The sequence below is a fragment of the Puma concolor genome, chromosome D1 (assembly GCF_028749965.1).
Source record: "Puma concolor isolate L17-30 chromosome D1, mPumCon1.1.hap2, whole genome shotgun sequence".
Lineage (NCBI taxonomy): Eukaryota > Metazoa > Chordata > Mammalia > Carnivora > Felidae > Puma > Puma concolor.
The window spans coordinates 57717986-57739216 of NC_141676.1; the positions used below are offsets into that span (position 1 = coordinate 57717986).

A 21231-nucleotide genomic window follows, 5' to 3' on the forward strand; every position below is an offset into this window, starting at 1 on the left:
ATCAACAAAGTGAGGTCGTTCTCCCTGGTTGCCAATTTCCAGGAGGAAAACAAGACCCAAGAAGGGGTGGCGGTGGTCCTGCCTGAACCGGCAATTGTGACAGGACTCGGGGTAGCATCCAAGTCTCCAGACTGTGTTGCATCGCGCAACCCCTTCTTTCTTGGTTTGGAGTCCAGGAGAGGTGCATCCAAGAAGCCTCTTCCCTCGCAGCCCCCTGCAGTTCCCGGGGGGCGCGAGAGATGGCGAAACAGAGCGGCGCGGCCCGAAGGGAGAACGCAAAGCCCTACGCGGCCTCAAGGGGGTGGGGACCTGGGGGCTCGAGCCCGGGCTCTGACGTAGGGGGCGGGGCCGGAGACCGTGACGCGCGGAGGCGGGGCTGCGCACCTTCCCGGCCCGGCCGGCGATTCATTCAAAAGGCGCGCAGCCTGCGCGGCCGCCGGTGCGCTCGCGGAGCCGGGGCCCGGCCTGCCAGTCTGCCGAGGGGTTGAGCTGCTGGAGCTGCTGCGGGGCGGTCAGGTAAGGAGGGCGCGTGGGGCCTCAGCCCGGGGTCTGCTTCCCGCCGCCGGGGCCAGAGTGGTGCGGACCCGAGTGGCGCCCCCCTGCCTCCCCGAGTCTCTGAGGAAGTTGGCCGGGGCGGCGGATGCCGCAGCCCGGCTCTGCGCACCCCCCTCCCCCGCGTCCTGTCCCGGCGTCTTCCGCGCACAGGTCCCTGCCGCTCTCTGAGCCCCCTGCCCCGGGAGCTGCGCGTCCTCTAGCCGCGACTCCAGGCCCGGCCGTGCGCGGGGGCCAAGCAGCCGCGGGACTTGCAGTTTGAGGAGTCGGCGGGCCCCGGAGACGCCCCCGGCCTGGGAAACTTGGACCGAGACCAGGAACGGGTGCGGGACGGGACGGCTGCGGCGCGGGGCGGCCGGACGGGGGGGAGCTCTGAACGGTGTCAGCCCGTGACTGTGGGTGACACGGCGCGTGAGGCGGCCCAGCCCGGGAGAACGTGTGGCCGGGACACTGGGCAGTGACGCCGGGACCAAGCGGGAGACACAGAGGGGCTCTGTGTATCTCTGACAGGCCGAGTGAGTGCGTGTGATTGTGTGAGAGAGACCCCAGGTCCTTGCGGGTGACCGTGACCCCAGCTTACTGTGAGACCCCGGTCACTGGGGTCACTGAGAGTGTATGTGGCCTGGAACGAGACCAGGGCAGGGCCAGAGTGACTCTCTAATGTGAGTGTGAAACAGAGAGGAACCCTAACTGATTTGGAGAACCAACCTCCAAATCACTGGGGCCGTAGTGTGCTCGTGGGGCCAAGTAGTGTGTGTGTGTGTGTGTGTGTGTGTGTGTGTGTGTGTGTGTGTGCGCGCGCGCGCGTGTGTCCAAGCCTCAGGAGAATGAGTAAGAGGCAGAAAGAGGAGGGACCTCAACCACCTGCCGTACAAAGAGGGAAGGGGAGGAGGGGAGGCCAGGGGCGGCTCCAGAGCTGTCCCTAAGAGGGTGCCTCTCAACATCTCAATTTAGTCAGCTGGGAGGACCCTGAGTGACTTACTCTGGCAGGGGGAGAGGAGGCCAAGTCTGGGTGACATCTGCTGAGATGACTGACACTTCTGGCAGCAGCTGAGGGGCCCTGAGGTAGCCTCAGGCTCCACCTCCCAAACACACTCACACAATGAGGTCCCAGATGCCTGGCAAAGCTTTGTCCCCAGTAACCTGTATTCTCACTGGGCCTATCTTCCTCTCAGACCCTGCCCCCACTGGGCCTCAGTCTCCCTTTCTGCACACTGAGGTGTTGGGCTGTGAATGGACTGTGAATCATCACTTTGGGATCCTCTATTGTTTTTGGGTCAACCGCCTCTGTTCTCCCCTCCCTCCCTCCAGGCAGAAAGACTGCAGTGGGGGGTGGGGGCAGGTTGGCTGCTGGGGACACAATGGCCCAGGGGCTGCTGGCGACAGGGATGGAAGTACAGCTTCTCTGACAAAGCCCAGAATTCCGATCCATAGACATTGACCTCTGTGGCCCCGGTCTCCTTCATTTCCCTTTGTTGGGGGAGAGGGGGCATGGAGTTGTTCCCCACGAGTGGTCTCTGATCTGGAGAGCTGAAGCACCATCTGGGCTACCCTCTGAGGCCCCCACCCCCACAAGAGGGTCTGTTGGGTCCATGCAGGGCAGAATGGAAATTGGGCTCTCTAGACCAGGGGGGGTGAGGAGGTATCTGCTAAAGGATCTGGAAGTTCTGTCCTACTCTGAAAATGTTGGTCGCATTCTGTGTTGGGGCTGAGGGCAGGGGGACAGTACCAGGTGCTATGCTGAACACTTTGTGGTGTACTCTTGTTGAATCCTTGCAGTGGTTCTGAGATGGGACTATTTTTCAGAGAAGGAAACTGAGGCTCAGAGAAGCAAAGTGACTTGGCCAAGGTCATGCTGAGTCCGGACACTGCCAGGACTGGAATTCAGGTCTTCTGCCTCTGAAACCCTGTGAGATGCTTGGAGAGGGCCACCTATCTTTCGAATATCTGTTCATGGCTTATGTAGGCTTCCCTCTCTCAAACCCGGACTGGCAAGCATGGCCTTGCCAGAGTGTGCCTTTGTGAGTTCTGAGTGTAGTGTGTATTTGTACACGTGTCTGTGTGGGTGGGTAAGTTATGTGGTCTTCCTGTTCCTCCTCTTCCCTTCCCCCAGCTCTCACCCCTAGCGGGAGGTCACCAGAGAGGCCTGTCTCTTGCCTTTTAGAGTCTGCAGCTGGCTTTGGGAGCATCCACACAGCTACAAAAAGTGTCAGGAGTCAGCAGCACAGCCCAGGCTCCAGGGGTGGCAAGGATAACTGAGAGTCCCAGCTGACCTTCACCATACCGGAGAGGCTCTGTTTCACTATTTAGAGTTGCCCTGGGCGTATTTTCCCAAATCTACCCACAAGCTGTGGTGTGGGGGCAGGCTGGGGGTGACCTGGGGTTGCCCCACCCTCTCGGTCCTTCAGTCTCCCCATTCTTCCCAGAGGCCCCGCAGGTTCTGACCACTGCTGCCGCTGGGCCGAGGGCTGTTGCTGGGGGGTCAGGGTGTCTTTTGGTCCTCCCTGGAATGACTGGGGCTGTGCTTCTTGGGGCTGATCAGAATAGCTGTCTTGGTCTCCTGGGGCTGAGCCTGAGTTATTTCTATCCCCAGCAAACAGGGAAATAGCTCTGGGCCCAGGGCGGGAGGGAGGAAGAGGGGAAGGGATAGCCTCCTCTTCTCATCCTAGCCCTGGTGGAGGCCCTCCCAGCCCTACCCTGCGCCCTGCCCAGGCTAAAGCTTTCTGGGAACTTGGACCTCCCAGAATGACAGTGGGGCCAGGGTGGGTTTCCACATATGGTCCCAGTTGGGACTGATGTGATAGCTGCTGGAGGGAGGTACCTGTGTTTGGCCAAGGAGGGGAGACGTTGAGGGGCAGTCATCACTCCATGCCTGCTCATAGAGTCAGCCTCATTTTACAGAGGGAGAGACTGAGGTTTGAGAAGTGCTGGGACTTACCCAAGGCGTCCAGAAACCTGGTATTCTGGCTCTCACCCTCCAAACAGGGTACCTTTCTTCCTTCTGTCCTGCCACATGTTCCCCGGCAGACTGGACGTGGCCCAAGACTGGAAGCAGGCTTCAGACACACCTTCACAAAATCAGGCCTCCCTCTGTTGTTCCACTCTGGCCTTGCTGTCCTGCCCCAGACTCCCATACTGGCCTCTCTGCCTCCATTTCCAGTTCTTCCACGCACTGTCAGAACATCCTCCCTAAGGCAACTTACTTTTTTTTTGCCTGCATAACATAGTCCAGACTCCTCATCTGAGCATCAGCACTTTTCCTTCGAAGACCTTCTGAACTTATGTCTTCACCTTCATCTCTCCCTGCCGTGTGTCTTGGTTCGAGTCTGCCTTTGCTCTTGCTGTCTCCCCTTTCTGGAACCCTCCTGGCCATTCAGGGTACAACTTCCCCTCACCCAGGACGCCCTCCCAGCTCAATGTTAGCCCCTCTCCATTGTTGTGGTCCACCTGTCAGGTGTCCCCCCCTCCCGCCCCCTCACCTTTGGGAATGGGCACAGGTGTGGGACACTCATGGGCACTACATACCCGGTTGGGAAGGGCAGGCCTGGTCAGCAGCCTGCCCTGTCTTGCCATATTGGTGCCATATCGGTGCCGGCCAGGCGTCTTCCTGAGGAACGACAGCCACTGTAGGCTGAGGGCCTATTGTGTGCTGGGGGGCTTAGAGGTGTAGACCCATGACCATCCTTTTTGAAGGGGAACATCTGGTGTCTGGGCCCTCCTCAGACAAGACTCTCATTCAGGGCCAGCACATTCCCTGCTGTTTGCCAGGCCCTGGGCTCAGGTCTCAACAGTACTGACAGAGGATCTTATTCCTTCCCAGGCTGCTTACTGGGGAGCTGAAACTCAAAGGGCAGAAGGGACCAGTCCTAGTTTGAGTCACACAACCGTGGTGCTGGAGTCTGGTGCCCAAGCTCTTACCCAGCCCTGTCTCCCAAGTGGAGGCAAGGGTTGTCTGGCATCCGTTTCCACAGAAAGATCATGCTGGCTACCTGCACTGGGAGGAGGAAGTAGTGGGGCTGTTCAGCACCTGGCCTGGCTGGATAAGGCCAGACCCCCTTTGTTACGGGGCTGGCCCTTCTGCCGGTGGGTGGGAGGGGTGCACCAGAGAGGGCGGGGTTTTGCCTGAGGTCAGCCAGTGGGGCCCATCTGGCCCCACCCCCACTGAGCATTGAGTGTTGCTGGGACCAGGTCTCTGGCAGAGCTCAGTACCCATTCTTTGCGGAGGCCCTGGGTGCCTGGGCCTGGCCCTAGTGCCACTGGCTGGGGCTGGGGTTGCAAGGAGGACAGGAGGGACCCAGGGCTGCATCCCTACTGTGTGCTCAGCCCTGGGATAAGGACCCCAAGGCTCTCACATCTTTAGCTTTATGCCCTGAGGGTCAGCAGTCTCTTCTAGGTATAGGTAGGGAAAAGAGGGCCCCGAGAGGGGAAGGGACTTGCAAGACCCTAGTGTAACTGGGATCTTAACCCAGGTCTGTTTGCCTGGAAAGCCATCCTGGGAAAGATGAGAGCTCTATAAATAAACTGCCCATGTGGCTGTGAGTGTGTGCCCTGGCTACTTGGCACAGAGAGAGGGATGGAGGGGCCTCTGCAGCCAGTTAGAAGCGGGGTCTGAGTGTGTGGGTGGAGAGAAGGAAGGAGGGATCTAAACTTGGATCTGTATATTGTAGTCACTGTGAGAAGGAGCAATGAGCTCAGGGAGTGGCCTGGTGCCCCTATGTGCCCACCAGCCTGCCTGCTTGCCTGCCTGCCTTCCCTCCCTCCCTCCTTCCTTCCCTCCAGGGAGATCACAGGTGGCTGAAGGGGTCAGGAGAGGGGAGGGTCCACCCAGACAGGGAGGCTGGGAAGGCTTCCTGCAGGAGGTGGCACCTAGGCTGAAGCCTGATTGTAAGAAGAGCCACTGTTCTCCTGTGAACTCTGGATCCTCCAGCCACACCAAGAGGTCAGCTGAAGAAACACAACTATCCCAAATTACAGAGGAGGAAACTGAAGCTTGGGGTTGTGGGGCTGGGTCCTGACTGCTCAGCACCCTTCCACCTTCCTGATTGTGGCTTTAGCTGGCATGGGAGCAGGTGGATACAGGCCTGGTATAGCAGCTGGGAAATGGGCACCCACGGGCTTCCCTGGGAGGCCAAGGCTCCTTTGTCCATGCTGCTGGGACTGATGCTTGGTTCCCCAAAGCACCCTTGCTTGCTCCAAAGCCACTAGATGACCTTGGCTGGATGCTGCTTAATTCTGAGCCTGGCTCCTCCTCTGGCCCTTGTGGGTTGTGGTGAGAACTGATCCTCAGGAGAGGTTTGGTCAGGCCAGGCCCTGGTCAGCCCTGTTTACAGTGGCTCCACTTATCCCTGCAGCATCCCCAGAGACAGGAACCAGAGCCCTTGTTTGCAGAGGAGACCCCTAAAGCTCAGGGAGGGTAAGTATTTTGCCCAAGGTCACAAAGTCACTAAGTGACAAACAGCTTGAACCAGGAGTAACTGTTCTGGAACCCAACCTCCTGCCTTGTGCTGACCCCAGTCCTCAGTCTCCATGGGTTGGGGCCTGACCTAGAATTGCTGGGGAGAGGGTTCTTTTCCCCCGCACCTCAGGTCTAGAGGAGTCTGAGGACAGGGCAGGCTGGGCCTGTGGTCTGCCCTCAGTCTCTTGTGAAGCCTTGCCCAGGTCAGGGTGACGGGGGGGCCTGTGCTGAGCAGACTGTGATTGAGCACGGTACCGTGATTGGTACGGAATGTGCAGCTGGGGTTGGCGGCAAAGGTGGCTTCTCAGAGGAAGAAGTAGCAGTAGCATGAGTGAGTGGGCCATTGCCATCCTGCCTTGGGGCCAGGGAGACGGCCCAGGGCTGGCTCGGGCTCCCTGCAGGAAGCCCAGGGTGCTAAGTGGTTGGGTGTCAGGCTGGAGAGGGCCTATAGGAGCAGAAGTGCCAGGCCTGGGGTGGCAAGGACAAGGGCTGCCTGTCCTCACCACTGGGTGGGTTAACCCTGTCTCCTTTGAGACCGACTTGTTACAGGGTACTCCTTAGTCTCTCTGAGCCTCAGTTTTCTCATCTGTGAAGCCTGGGACGCCATCTTTGAGGCCTGGGATGGGATTGAGGCGCGCAGTAAGTGCTTAGGGGGTTTGGGGAGGCCCAGCTCTGCCCCAGAGATGACTGTCTGATTTAGTGCCCCCCTCCCCTAGCCCCAGACTCAGCTCAGGTAAGGGATCGGGTTTGCAGCTGAACTGCACCAGACTGGGAGGAGCGGGGCTGGCCCAGTCTGGCCACCTCAGCCCTTTTCTTAGCCTCAAGGGCCAATTAGCTCCCTCAGCCCCACCTGCCCCCATCACTTCCCTGAGCCTCTCAAGTGCAGGCCTGGGGGCAGCCTGGAGGTCTGAGGGGCAGAACCATGCCCAGCCCCCGGGGTGGGCCAGGGAGCAGCTGCTGTCTGGTGTGCCCTGGTGTGGGATTTGGGGTTCACACGCATGGAGTCCTTACCCAAGGGTTGTGCCCGGGAGACCAAGGCCCAGTATCCCAAGGCTGGGCTGGGAACGGGGGTGCCCTTCCCACTGAGTGGCCCTGACATAGCCTCTGTACAACTCTAGGCCTCAGCCTGTCAGCAGCCTGAGGAGCTGGGCTCCACCCTGGGACTTGCTCTTCAACCCCCTGGGAATTCCCAGCCTTCCCCGGGCTTCCTGCTTCTCAAAGGTGCCACTGCCTTTTCCCACAGGAGCTGGTACACAGGGCAATATGCAAGTTAGTGTGGGTGGAGGCAAACCCCAGAGACCCCCAGGAATGGGGGCAGTACCTCCTTCCCTGGGACCTGCTTGGGTGCTTTGTAATAGCCTCTCAGTGAGCCACTTCTGTATGCCACTACCTCCCTAGCCTCTGCCATCTGGTTGGTAAACACTCAGAGACTATCTGCTATATGCTGGACCCTAAGCTAGGCTCTAGGATTAAGAGGGGTCAGGAGTGAGGTAGGAGGCAGAATCAGACAGACCTGGGCCCCTGCATCACCACACACTGGCTGTGTGACCCATTCAAGTGATCTCCCGTGGCCTCAGTTTACCCAGGTGTGAAACAGGGATACTCCTTTTTTTTTTATCTTTTATAAATAGCATATGTATTTAAAGTAATGTTCTTTTTTCTACTAAATGCTATTTGCTTCAATGTTGTTTTATGTGCTACAGTGCCATTTTGTCTTTCTTTGGTTGATATATCATTTTATTTTCAGTCTGTGTCTTTTTATTTATTTATTTATTTATTTATTTTTTAATATGTGAAATTTATTGTCAAATTGGTTTCCATACAACACCCAGTGCTCATCCCAAAAGGTGCCCTCCTCAATACCCATCACCCACCCCCCCTCCCTCCCACCCCCCATCAACCCTCAGTTTGTTCTCAGTTTTTAACAGTCTCTTATGCTTTGGCTCTCTCCCACTCTAACCTCTTTTTTTTTTTTTTTCCTTCCCCTCCCCCATGGGTTTCTGTTAAGTTTCTCAGGATCCACATAAGAGTGAAATCATATGGTCTCTGTCTTTCTCTGTATGGCTTATTTCATTTAGCATCACACTCTCCAGTTCCATCCATGTTGCTACAAAGGGCCATATTTCATTCTTTCTCATTGCCACATAGTATTCCATTGTGTATATAAACCACAATTTCTTTATCCATTCATCAGTTGATGGACATTTAGGCTCTTTCCATAATTTGGCTATTGTTGAGAGTGCTGCTATAAACATTGGGGTACAAGTGCCCCTATGCATCAGTACTCCTGTATGAAACAGGGATACTCCTAAGGAGTAGGGGCAACTGAGGGCCTGGCCCGAGGGAATGAGGGCCAGTTGGCTTCCCCGTGAGGGTGGAGGATGGAAAGGAGGCATGCCTAGCTGCCCTCACCGCCACCCACTGTGGACACTGCCCTACTTCAGCCCCAGTTGCCAGGGAACCACTGGGTTCCTCACTAACCTGGATTTCTAACTATTGATGGGCGGCCTTTGTCTTGCCGCCTCGAGTGGTCAAGGAAGGTCTGTGCCCAGCTGTGTTTCCCGGCAGCTCTAGCCTCTGAAGGCTGCAGGGAGGTCCATAGGCCCTAGAGCCACCGCTGGGAAACACAAGTACCTGCCTCCCACCCTCTGCTCCAGGTGGGGACCTGCCTCTCACCTCTGTCTCCCCAGTCCAGCCTTCTTGGCAGGCAGCCCAGGAAGCCCTCTGAGAGGCAAATTGTTCCATACCTCTCCTCCGCCCACTAACCCTTCAAGTCTCCCACAGGCCCTTAAGGCAGTGCAGGCTTCTCAGTTTGCATCCAAGTCTTGGTGTGACCTGGGCTCTGCCCACCTATCTTTCCAGACCTCTCTCCCTTCTTATACCCCCTACCTCCCAGAGCCTCACCGTGGCTAATTCAGCACCTCCTGTGTACAGGCTCTGGGCCAAGCATAAATAGAGAAGAATCTCTTTTGTACCTCACACCTGCTTGTCAAGTGTGTGTCATTCCCTGCTCCATAATTTATACATGGGGAAACGGAGGCATGGCGAATGCTTACTGAGGGCTCATTCTGTGTGCCAGGCCTTGTGCTGCATATTTAAGGTGAATTCTCTTAGCCTCACAGCAGCCCTCTGTCTTGACGGGAGCAGGGGTGTCCACAGCCACAGAGCCAGTTGAGGAGCAGAGCAAGGCAGACTGATTCTCCCCAAGTTAGCCCAGGGGTTCAGATCCAGTTTCAACTCCACCCCCCCCCCCCCCCCCGCCTAACCCAGACTCTGGGCTCCTTAAGGGAGATCCTGGTTTCTGGCCCACCCAGCCTTGACAGAACCTAGGTGCTCTCCTGATCCCTGCCCCCTCCTTCAAACCCATCCCATCCCCAGTTCAGCATATATCTACCCACTTACTAGGGCCCTGGCCCTGTGCTGCGCACTGGGCACACAGGTTGTGGGGAAGGGGCCGGGTAGGTTACATGTGGATGATGACTATGTAAGGGAAGGTAGCGGTGGGGGGCTTCCAGGAGGAGGTGAGGGGCCTTGAGCTGAGCTCTGAAGGAAGAGTAGGTATTGGCCAGGTGATGGGAAGGGTTTCTGGGTAGGAGAGGCAAGTGTAGGGGAGTGAAAGAAGCTCAGAATGGCTGGGGGAAGGGGCAGGGGCCAGATCCCAGTGTAAGGATGCCTAGGCTGCAGGTGGGGCTGAACTGGAGGCCAAGGGCAAGGGCCCTTGGAGATTCAGTGGAGCTTCAGTAGGAGGCCAGGTTGAGGTTGGAGAGTGAGTAAGTGGAGAGGAGGGCCCCAGGCTGGGGCCTCATGACCCTACAAAGCTTCAGTTCTGGGAAAGGGGAAGCTGTGGAGACCTGGGTGGTGTCACAGCTTCCTCTTTCTCTGAGGCCTCCAGGGCTGCATGTCCCTGGGGCTCCGCTGCCCTGGTTAGTTGGTTTTCTTCCAGGGAATTTCTGGTTCTAATTGTTTGGGCATTTTTGGAGATGGGGGTGGGTTGCATGTTAGGAAGCTTGCTCCCCCTCAACCTGTTTTGTGGAGGCCTCCCGCTCCAGACACTGCTGGGGGAGGGCTTTGTGGTGAATGAGACAGACATCCCTGCCCTTGCTGCTGTCGGGGTGGGGTAGGGGGAGCAGCGCTGAACAAGTAAGCAAACAAATACTTAATTACAAACCTGAGCCAAGGTGCAGAGGGAAAGAAGGGAGTGATGGGGAGGAAATCACAAGACCTTCCTTAGGCTTGTTACCTCATTTAAACCTAATCATGGTCTTGCCCTGGGAGACAAATATCCCCATCTTGCAGATGAAGATACTGAGACCCAGCAAGGTGTAGCAGGGGCTCCGGTCCCACAGGGAGTTGGTGGCAATGGGGACAGGCCCAGGTTAGACTTCTGGGAGGAGTGGCCTCTAGGCTTACTTCCTCCTCTGCCCCTGGGGCCCTGTTGGGTGTTTCTCCTCTGTCTGGAGCACTGGGCCCTGAGAGGAGGCTCCCTGCTGTGGGCCTGGGTCTGCTCAGCTACCTTGACAGCCTTCTTCCAGGAGGCTCTCTGGAGGCCTTGGAAGGTCACTGACTTCCTGGCCTTAGGACTAGGCAGAGAGGTGGGGATGGAGCCTTCACGGACACTCAGCCAGCCGAGGGGCTTTGATCTGAACTTGCTTTTCAGTCAAGATTTCAGGACTCCAGGCTTAGAGATGCTGGAGTCCTGGTGGGACAGGGGGTGCCGAGGGGCAGGTCAGAGCGGCAGGTGCTGCCCTGTGTGTACACGGAGGGGGTTCTGGGTGGCCTACCATGGGCCGCCTGACCGGACAGGTTCATCGGGGGCTCAATCTAGCTGAGTGAGGGGGCTGGGAGTGCAGCTGTAAGCAGACTCCGGCGGCCAGACTGGAGTAAGTACCAGTTTGGGGTAATTAGAAGGCACGTAATTAGAAGGCGTCAGGGCGCTAGGCGGCGAGTGTCTGTGAATATGCCTGAGTGGGCCCTTGCTGGCTTTGAGTTTGGGCCTTTGGACCCCTGGAAGACTTTCCTCCTGGAAGTCTCAAGATCACGGTTCCCCATCGGCCTGGAGGTGAGCAGCTGTACAGCCCCTCACTGTGGGCTCAGGTTACCCAGCAGGTGCCAGTCAGGGCCAGGAGTGGGACTGGGGTCCTCTCTTCTGTGGCTGTTGTGCCTCTTTTCACCTCTGGTCCAGCCCCTGTGGGGTCAGCCTGAGGCCTTGGGGCTTGTGGTCAAGTCCGTGGGTTAGATCCTATGAAGAAGGATCTTCATGGTGGGGCAGGGCTTGAGTGGGAGCTCGGCCTGGGCAGGGGAAGGGACACTTTGGGCCAGAAACTGGAAAGGAAGACTTGTGACCAAATTAGAGGAGGGGACAAGTGGGGGAATGGGTCTGAGTATGCTACCTGTTGGGAACAGACAACCAGGGTGTGGCCTTTATGCTGTGGCCCGACCTCCTGTCCTAGGTTTTCCCCTTAGCTGGCCTTGGGCCAAGAGTGACTTGGAGAGTCCCGAGGATGTTGTGCCTGCCGCCCCTCCCCATCCCTTGTGATGTAATTCGAACCCCTGGCTGCTGCCACCGAGGTCTGTGTAGGGGGATCAGTTTCCTCTGGCTCCTTTTCCACGTGGGAAGGCCGGGCCACCTGTGCCCCCGAGGGGTTCTCATATGACCTGGGGTTTATGGCAGGTATTGCTTCTCCCACCAGACTTGGTATCGGGCAGCACGGGGCTCCCGGTAGGGTCCCCTCAATCTGCTGGGGGCCCTGGGCCAGTGGCTTGGCTGCCCCTTGGGGGTCAGAAGCTATATGGCCTGTGGCTGAGGCCTGACAAATCCAGCTTCCTTCACCCTCCTGAGCTGGAAGCCAGGTCTCCTGGAAAAAAGTGATGGAACTCTCTTGTTTTGCCACAGTTCCATTTGTCTAAACTGAATCCTCCTTCCTGCTCTTCCAACCTGCCCACTGGCTGGAGGCTTTTCTCCAGAGGACCCCATGCTTGGAGCCTGGGTGCTCAGCCTCAGGCCAGCAGCCATCCCACGCGGCGCCCTCACCCTGCCTCATGGTTTGTTGGCACTTCCCACTGTCTGGCAGGGGGGCATTTCCCTGTTCATCTGTAGACCATTGGTATGGTCAACAGGGATGTGAACTCTCTGAGGATGGGGACAGTGTCTGTCTTCTTCTGTTTCCTGCGCCGAGGGCAATGCCCAACACACAGTGGTAGGTGCCTGAGAGAGAGGACAGAAGGCTGAACACTGGTTGCTGTGGCAGCAGGCGGTCTGCTCTTGACCCAGAGATGCAGTCAGACCCCTCCCAGTGTTGGACATGTCCTTCCACATCCTTCGGTGGAGAAGACTGCCCACTGGGGAGTGGGACTTGTGGTGGGACTGGGACTGTGATGGGGGGCAGTGAGTAGGGAGACATGCAGGCGCTTTGATCCCGGCTGTGGGGGGAAAATGAAATCTCAAGAAGCTTCTGGACAGAGCTGCCTTCGTATTGGCTTTGATGGTTGAGGGAAAGTACCTTCCTTGGAGCAGAAACAGCAAGAGTGAAGGCAGAGAAGCCAAGGGGCTGGGCCCACAGGAGGTCCAAGTGGCAGGAGCCTGGGAGCTGGAAATGAGGTGCAGAGTCTGGGCATGGGGGGATTGTAGGCCCTCTCAGCCCCCACCCCCAGGACTGCTGCTGCACACTTCCTTCCTCCCAGGGCCCCCCTGCCCATGTCCCCATGCACATGGCTATTTATGGAAGGGAAAGGAAGCCCTTCCTCCTCTGGGAAGTCCCCCAAGCCTGGCAGAGCCCTCTGTCCCCCTCCTTTGCTGCCCTGGGAGGCCAGCCCCACACAGGGCACCCCCATCTCTACCCAGGTTTGTGGGGGGAGGGAGAGGTGCGGTGAGTGTAGGCCAAACCACCCCAGTGTTGCCTGCCCAGCAATACCTTGCAAATTCCCATCCAGTCTTGTCCTGGAAACAGTGCTGGGAGGACAGCAGCTGCCTGCCTTTTCCCATCTCCTGCTGAGCCTTCCCTCCATGTGTGTTGTAGGCTGGTGACTCCTGGGGCCCGAGGATGAAGCTGAGCCTGCCACACTGGCCCCTGTCCTGCCTTTTTGTGGTGAGTTGGGGATGGGACCTGGGAATACTGAACCCTGCACCCCAGCCCTTCTGAGTTCAGGAACGCCACGCCGGCTGCCATGCTAGGGTTGGTTACACACCTCTTCCTTTGCAAATTGAGGCAGTCCAACCCTAGGAAACACCTCCTGGCCTGTGTGGCTCTTGGTGCAGGAGTCCTCCTAGGGCTTGGCAGATGTTGGGAGCCAGGGCTGGGGCCTGGGGAGAGTCCCAGAGCCTCCTGTGTGACATTCCTTCTGCCCTCCAGGGCAGCTGGCTCTATTCTGTGCTTGTTACCCCAAGTTGGGCCAAATTGGAGGACAGGTTTGGGGGTGGGGGGAATCTGCCTGCAGCAGGAGGGATTCAGGGCAGATAGTTGATTCTTGGAGTGAGGTGCAGAGGGAGCTGTCAGTGGAATGTGCTGGCGAAGGCCAGTTGAGATCCCTTCCTTGAGGTGTATCCCGCCCCATGTGGGTGCAGGAGTGTGAGCTGGCTGGCCTTGTGTGGAGAGGTCATGGAGGAAGTTGTCCCAAACACTCTGCTGAGGGCCCAGAACAGGAAGCACTGGCTGCAGACTTGGTTGGCCCCAGGGATGATGAACAGGGCCTGGTTAACAACAGGCCCAGCCGTAGTGGCGGGGCCACAGCCACAGGAAGGGAGACAGAACTTGAGAGAGGAATTCGGAAGCATTTCCTCTTTATCGTCCTGATTAGCTGGAATGGATGTGACTCAGGGACCCAAGGGCTTGAGATCGTGATCTGGCTCCGTCTGGGGTTTTCCAGCACTTTCCAGAAGCCGATGTGGTTTTCTTTCTACCTAGGCAGTGGTGATGCACCAGGTATGGGACAGGCAGGTTTTACTCAGAACATGAGGGATTGAGGTTAGAGAAGGTCCCTGAAACCTGGTGGCTGGCCCTGTGTGGTCAGTGGTCCCCACTCCTGAGACACTAGGAAGTGGGTGGTGGATAGATGGCCCAGAGATGCCATATCCCAGCACTTTCTGCTCTCAGTGTGTCCTGCCTGCTGTTCTTCCAGCTGCTGCGCTGGCCTCTGGCCACTCCAACATCAAGGACCCTTTGGCGGTGCCCACCTGGGGAGGAGCGCAGCCTGGTGAGCTGCCCTGTCCTGGGAAGACTGTTGAGGGCCAGGGCCGGGTTCCCCAGACCTGGCTCCCGGCTTTGTTCTCATCCTTTCCCTCCCACAGGACCTGGGGCAGGGCACATTATGCAGGTCCTGTCCCCCCGGCACTTTCTCTGCTTCATGGGGCCCTGGCCCGTGCCAGCCCCACGCTCGCTGCAGCCCTCGAGGGAGGCTGGAGGCCCAGGCAGGCACAGCGACTCGAGATACCCTATGTGGAGACTGCCAGCCTGGGTGAGCCATGGGGTGGGACTTGAGGGCTCATGGCTAGGTGACCAGGACTTTGGGTCCTAGAGTCCCAGCCTCACCCACCCCCTGAGCAGGCCTGTCTTCCCATCTGTGAAATGGGAGGGGTCAGGACCAGTGAGTGTGCCTGGCAGGAGCCTCTCTTAAGGATAGTTTTTAGGCCTTAGTGATGTCTTCTCTCTTTGCAGGTGGTTTGCCGCTTCAGGGGTCCCCCTTGCCTCCTGTCAGCCGTGCTCCTGGACACCTCTGGGTACTCGCAGCTGTTATGGTGAGTGACAGATGGGGGGCAGGACTGGTGGGGGTCCAGTGAGCTTGCCTGAGCCCAGGGAAGGGTGCGCAGCCAGAGGGCGTCCGGCAACACGTGTTCAATTGTTCCGCTGGCGGTGTCTGCTCTCCTCGTTTCTGAGTGGCAGGACCCATCCGGCGGGTGGCGGCCATGGCTTGAGGCCCTGAGGAGCTAACACCCTGCCTGTCCCCTGTCCTCCTCCCATCAAAGAGAGGCACATGAAGATGCGTGTGAGCGCACACTCACACTCACACACGCACACACCTCTCGCCTGTTGTCAGTCACTTTCTGAGGAAACTAATTCATCGGCCAGTCGTGGGGGGTGGGATCCGGTGTCCACGGGCCCAGGCATGTGCTTAGGTACTGTGTTCACCCCAGAATGAGGGGTGGACAGGGGGCTGAGGGTCTGGCTGTCCTGAGGTCTGAGGAGGCCTTGCTCAGGCTGATAAGATGGCCAAGAACAAGTAGGGTGAATTGGCCTCTGCCTCCCCAGCACGGTGGAGAGTGGGCAGTAGGCAGCTCTGGACACATTCGTGCCCCCATCCCCCTCCCATTTAACCCAGGCCCTGGGCCTCTCTGCCTCCATCTTTCCTCCATGCCTCCATCCTCTGTGGTGCTCAGAGCGGGGACGACGGGCCCGACGTGGTGTGGAGGTGGCAGCAGGGGCCAGCAGCGCTGGGGATACGCGGCAGCTTGGGAATGGCACGCGGGCAGGTGGCCCTGAGGAGACAGCTGCCCAGTATGCGGTTATTGCCATCGTGCCTGTCTTCTGCCTCATGGGGCTGCTGGGCATCCTGGTGTGCAACCTGCTCAAGCGGAAAGGCTACCACTGCACGGCCCACAAGGAGGTTGGGCCCGGCCCTGGAGGTGGAGGCAGCGGTGAGGCTCAGCCTGGGGTCTTGAGTGGGGAGGCCAGAGGGTAGGGTCTAGCTCAGCCCAGCTCAGCCTGGTGGCTGCGCAAGGGAACCTGTTGGCCTAGAGGGACTGACAGGGAGGGACCTGCAGAGGGCTAACCAGGAGGGCTTCCTGGAGGTGTGCGTGCGGCTGCAGAGGAGACCGTGCGAAGTGACAGAGTGGAAGGGAAGATGAAGTGGCCTGAGGTGGTGACGGGGGCAGAGCAGAGGGCAAGTGGCTTCAGTGGAATTCTGGTCCTGGGTGAGGCCCTGTCCGGCTGTAGGGATCTGAACTCTTTGGGGACTGCAGTTGTATGTATATGGTTCAAGGGTCGGACTGCCTTCTCAGGTTGACCTCTGACCTGAGTGGCTGGCAGGGCAGCTGTCCTTGGCAGACCCCACGAGGGGCTCAGGTTTCAGTTCCAGGCCATGGTTTGAGTTAGGAGTCCTGGAACCAGAGGGAGAGATGTGTTCCCCCCATCCCCGGGTCCTGGGCCCCTTTTCTCTTCCCTGCACCGTCCCTTGAAGGCCAATAGGGCAGGGCCCCCCATGCACACACACTGCCCACAGAGCCTTGCGGCAAGTTAAGATTGAACCGGTGCTTCCCATGCCTGTGCCACAGGCTGCCCGGGACTGGCCAGAGCCCTTCCCAGCTCCTGATGCTGCAGGCTGGCAGGGACAGGAAGTGCACAGGGGCTTTAGGCAGGCAGGAAGATGGCAGCTCAGGCCATTTTGTCTGGGACTGCACTTGTTTTCTCCTAGCCTAGGTTCTCCTTCAGCTGCTGGCTGCTGCCTGGGTGCAAGTCCTAGGAGCTGTTTGCCACTGGCCCAGGATTGATTACGTGGCCTATTCTCACACTCTTGAGGTTTGGGCCCTGAGGGCCCTCAGTTAGACATATGGACAGGGTGGTGTGTGGGGAAGTGTGATAAGCCCGGAATGGCAGAGTGTGCCCGAGAACTGTCCAGGGTTCTGGGCAGGGAGACAGCCCACAGCTACCTGAGGCTGTGCAGGGGAGATGATAGGCCCCAGAAGGGGTGGCCCCCCTCACCCTCCAATTGCAGGGAGCAGTGATAATGAGCTTGTAGAGCCTAAGCTGAGGCCTGGAGTGCCACCACTGCATCAACACCCAGGCTTGCAGCACAACTCACAGGAAGGCCTGCGGTGCCCTCTGCTGCCACATCTTGGCATAGCTGTTAAATCTGGAGTCAAGTCTGGAGTGCCGCCCGGCCCTCCCCGCCCCCCGCCCCCCCCCCCCCCCCCCAATCAACCCTCCACTTCCCCAGGACCATGGCTGTTGCTTTTCTTCCACAGGGATCAACCCCGCCTACCGGGCTGAGGACGCCAATGAGGACACCATTGGGGTCCTAGTACGCCTGATCACCGAGAAGAAAGGTGAGGGGAGGTCTGACCCCATCCCCATGCCGGGAGAGGATGGTCTCCTCTCTGCTCCGCCCCTCCCACCGAGACACCTGGGGCCAGCCTGGCCCTCTCTCATCACTGTGGCTGAGGGGTGGAGGAAAAGGCACGAGGCCTGGGGTGGGGTGGGGTGGGGTGTGGGTGCACGGGGAGCACCCCTTTGTGGCCCAGAGCTGGGTTCTGACCACAGCTGCCCAACAGAGAATGCCGCGGCCCTGGAGGAGCTGCTGAAGGAGTATCACAGCAAACAGCTGGTGCAGACCAGCCACAGGCCCGTACCCAGGTGAGTGGGCAGGCGATCCAAACCCACAGATAATCAGCCTGCCTCCTTGGGGATTCACCACTTGGGTATGTTCCCTTTCATGTTCATGATTCCCCTTTATTACCTCCTGGGACCCGCTGGCGCTGGTCTGCCCTAGTGACCACCTCCCCCTGTGCCTGCTGTAGGCTGCCGCCGGGTCCCCCCAGCATGCCACACGTCTGCCCACATCGTCATCACCTCCACACCGTGCAGGGCCTGGCTTCACTCTCTGGCCCCTGCTGCTCCCGCTGCAGCCAGAAGAAGTGGCCTGAGGTGCTGCTGTCCCCTGAGGCCGCAGCTGCCACTACTCCTACTCCCAGACTCCTGCCCAACCAGGCCAGGGCACCCAAGGCTGGGGCCAAGGCAGGACGCCAGGGCGAGATCACCATCTTGTCTGTGGGCAGGTGAGGTGGGCATAGATACTGGAGGGTCGGGGAGAGACATTACAGCCAGGGTGGGAGAGACAGGGCCCCATTTGAGCCCTAAACATCCTGCTTGGTGACTGGTCCCTCTCTGGGCAGAAGGAGGGTTGTCAGAGAGAAGTCAGGTCTTCCAGCTATGCTGTGTCTCACACGAGCCCTTGGGCGCCAGGGCAGGGTCCTGGCCTCCATCACACCTTGGGCCCCTCAGGCCAAAGGATTGTTTACCTACAGCCTAGGGTTGAGAGTGGTTGGGAGCTCATCTGTGGGTGGGAGGGCATAGGAAGGGCTCAGACTCCGATCCATGAACTTGGTGTGGGATCCTGGCGGGTGTTGCCCTTTCTAGACCCGTGGTTGTCTTTAATGGAATCATCACACCACCACTCCTCACTCCACCACCACAGGTTCCGAGTGGCCCGAATTCCTGAGCAACGGTCAAGTTCAGTGGCCTCTGAAGTGAAGACTGTCACAGAGGCTGGGCCCTCAGGGGGTGCTCTCCCTGGCTCCCCACAACCTGGCCTCCCCACTGAGCAGCAGGCACTGCTGGGAAGTGGCGGAAGCCATACTAAGTGGCTGAAGCCCCCAGCAGAGAACAAGGCTGAGGTGAGGGCTAGAGGGGAAAGTGTCAGTTGGCACCTGGGCCGACCCTGACTGCAAATAGGGCGCGGGTGGAGGTCCAGGGGGCCCTGGGCAGGGAGTACAGAAGCCCCTGACTCCACTCTGACCCCTCACCTTGTCTCCCAGGAGAACCGCTATGTGGTCCGGCTAAATGAGAGCAACCTGGTCATCTGATGGTCTATCTCATCTGAGAACATGGCAGCCCTGCCCTGGGAGGTTCCGAAGGCTTCCTGGAGGAGGTAGAGCTGCAGCTGGGCGTGTGAGGACCAAGAAGCAATGGCCCAGCAGACAGAACAGCAAAGGCCAAGGCCTGGAGGTGGGAGCGTCCACCCCAGTGAGGAGGCAGGCCAGCTGGCGGGTGCTGTGTGCAGGAGCAGGTTGAGAGCCCCTCCCCTGTCCCTGCCACCCAGTTTTTTCTCTGAAGGATGCCCTGTGCCCTAGCCTGGCCAGATCCTGGGACCCTGCAGGATCCTCTGTACCACTAAGTGGCAAGGCCTTGGCCTGGTGGGGAGGGGCCCTCTGCCTGGCGCTCCTGACCCCACACCTTGGTAATTAGCTGCCCTTGCCTCTGTACGGGGCCCTAGTACGGACCTCTCCCGCCTCTTCTAGTGGGCCCTGTAAAGGGAAGGAGCAACAAAAAGCCATGGGCTGGAGACTTGAGTTCCCAGGCTCTAACCATGGGCAAGTCCCTGGCCATCACCTGGTTATAATTCTTCTGACCATCAAGTGAGAAAAGAAAGGCATCTCAGGGCTCAGGGCTTCTCCAGTTACTTGGCAGGTTCTGGCCCGGGTCATGTGAGGGGAGAGCCTGACTCCTTGCCACCCCTCCCATTAGTAGCTTTATCTGGCCCCATTTTTGCGGCTTCTAAGGCCTCTGCCCTCAGGCCCCCATGGGGCGGCCCATCCCTGGCTCTGTCTATAAGAAGGGGCTTAATGCATGTATCTGCTCCCCACCCTGCTGTTTTTATTTAAATTGGTACCAGTCTTGACCTGGGCAGGGCTGTAGTACAAGGTGCCAGCCTGCATAGCCACCCCAAGATCTCAGGAGCTTTTGGGGAGAGGCGTGGGTGAGGGGCTGGTAAGGTGCCCCTGGCCTCAGTGGTTTGTGTGTCCCTGTGGTGTTGGTGTCTGTCCTCCAGCCTGGGCAGTGCGGGCGACTGCCCAGCCCAGTCCCTATGTCCACTCTGGCTCAGCAACCTGGTTATTTATGTGGGGTCGTGCAGGCATGGGCCCCACTGCCATCCCTGTTTCTCTTATTTATTGAAACTTTGCTGTTGTCCTGTCTTTGTCTCTATTCCCATCCATTTATTGGATAATAAAAGGTGGGAAAGTCGTGTCATGAGGAGCTTCTTTCCCTGTGTCTCTTCCCAGGTCATCTGGCCATTCACCAAATAGCTGTGTGTCAGGTACTGTGTGTGGGACAGGCCATCCCTCCCCTCGCAGTGTTGGCTCTGTGGCAGGTAGGCATGGGGACAGCGGGTGAAGTGGGGCTGGAGGAGGCCCCTCACTTCATCAGATTCTCACTGAAGCCCCTAGAGGTAGTGCTGTCCAATAGATATATATAGTATGTACCACATATGTAATTTAAAATTTTCTAATAGCCGCATTTTTAAAAGCAAGAAAAAGATAAGCTTAGTATCAATAATGTATTTAAGCCAGTATAACTATTTTCATTTCAATATAAAGTCAGTATAAAAATTATGCATGAACCACTAATTTTTTTGTTTTGAAATCTGGTATTTTACACTTAAAGCACATCTTAATAAGAACTAGCATATTCAAGGGCTCGATAGCCACATGCGGCTAGTGGCTCCTATCTTGGACAGCACAGCTCTAGAGGAAGTGGAGCCTGGGAGATGGATGGGGTCAGACTGACCTGTTGGGAGCTGGCGAACGTGGGAAAGGGAAACGTGGTCTGCAGAGAGAGAACAGCATGTGCAAAGGCCCAGGGGAACTACGAGGAACTGGAGAAGCTGGAAGTTGAAGGTGCCAGGTGTGGAGACTGGATTGGGTGTGGGCAGAAGACAGCTACACGTGCTCTTGGAAGCCATCAGTCTTCTGCCAGAGATGCCAAGGAACCTCTAAGGCATTTAGGAAGGGGAGCTGGTCAGCTTGCTCTTGGTCACAGCGTGGAGGGTGGAGCAGGAATTCTGCATGGAAACTGTTGCAGCTGTCCAGGCAAGAGGTGGTGGAAGCCAGGATGTGGGGGCAGGATCTAAGAGTCCTAAGATGGAATTGCTAGGACTTGGTAATAAGATGTGGGTCAACAGATTAGGGCCAGCTGGGCAGGGAAACCGGAGGAGCAGCCCAGGAGACAACTGTGATACAGCCCCCTGGGCGTCTGGAATGTGAAGGCCTAAAGTGGTCGAGAGACCGACCTGGGCTACAGGAATATTTAGAAGCACTCAAGTAGGCATTTGCACCAGGACTGGACCAGGAGAGAGGGCTCAGGGCAGACTCTTGGGCTGCCCCAGAGGCGCTGCCAAGGAGGTGGGAAGGAGACCAGGAGACTGCAGTGTCCTGCAAGTGAGGGAAAGGGAGTGAGGGGCAGGATGGTCCACAAGGCCAGGTGCTGCCACAGGGTCAGGACTGCAGCAGTCCTTGGTTCGTGGACATGGTGACAACAGGACGAGGTCTGATTGGATTGAGCTCCCCACAGAAGCCAGATTGTGACAGGCGATACCTGGTGGGGACTTAGGCCCCAGGGAGGTAAGGTTTTTAATTCTGGGCTCTCTGGGTATTGGTATATTTTTTAAAGGTGGAAGAAGGGGACACGTTTAAATGCTAATGGGAGAGTCCCAAAGAGAGGCTGAAGAACCAGACCAGA

At 58.0% G+C, this 21231-nt stretch overlaps 1 protein-coding gene across 3 annotated transcripts; it reads left to right on the forward strand.

The window, feature by feature from the left end:
* The first annotated feature begins 367 nt into the window (after positions 1 to 367).
* RELT (RELT TNF receptor) lies at positions 368 to 19743 on the forward strand. Of its 3 annotated transcripts, none has more exons than XM_025927949.2 (11): positions 368 to 516; positions 13024 to 13092; positions 14123 to 14197; positions 14292 to 14458; positions 14659 to 14738; positions 15378 to 15635; positions 16962 to 17042; positions 17268 to 17349; positions 17514 to 17771; positions 18191 to 18389; positions 18531 to 19743. In XM_025927949.2, the coding sequence occupies exons 2-11, from the start codon at positions 13048 to 13050 to the stop codon at positions 18576 to 18578; spliced, it is 1293 nt and encodes a 430-aa protein (XP_025783734.2). In that variant the 5' UTR covers positions 368 to 516; positions 13024 to 13047; the 3' UTR covers positions 18579 to 19743. The 3 variants fall into 3 exon arrangements, with proteins under 3 accessions (XP_025783734.2, XP_086534391.1, XP_025783733.2); XM_025927948.2 differs by lacking the exon at positions 368 to 516 and adding an exon at positions 9952 to 11066; XM_086678265.1 differs by lacking the exons at positions 368 to 516; positions 15378 to 15635 and adding an exon at positions 9948 to 11066.
* The last annotated feature ends 1488 nt before the right edge of the window (positions 19744 to 21231 follow it).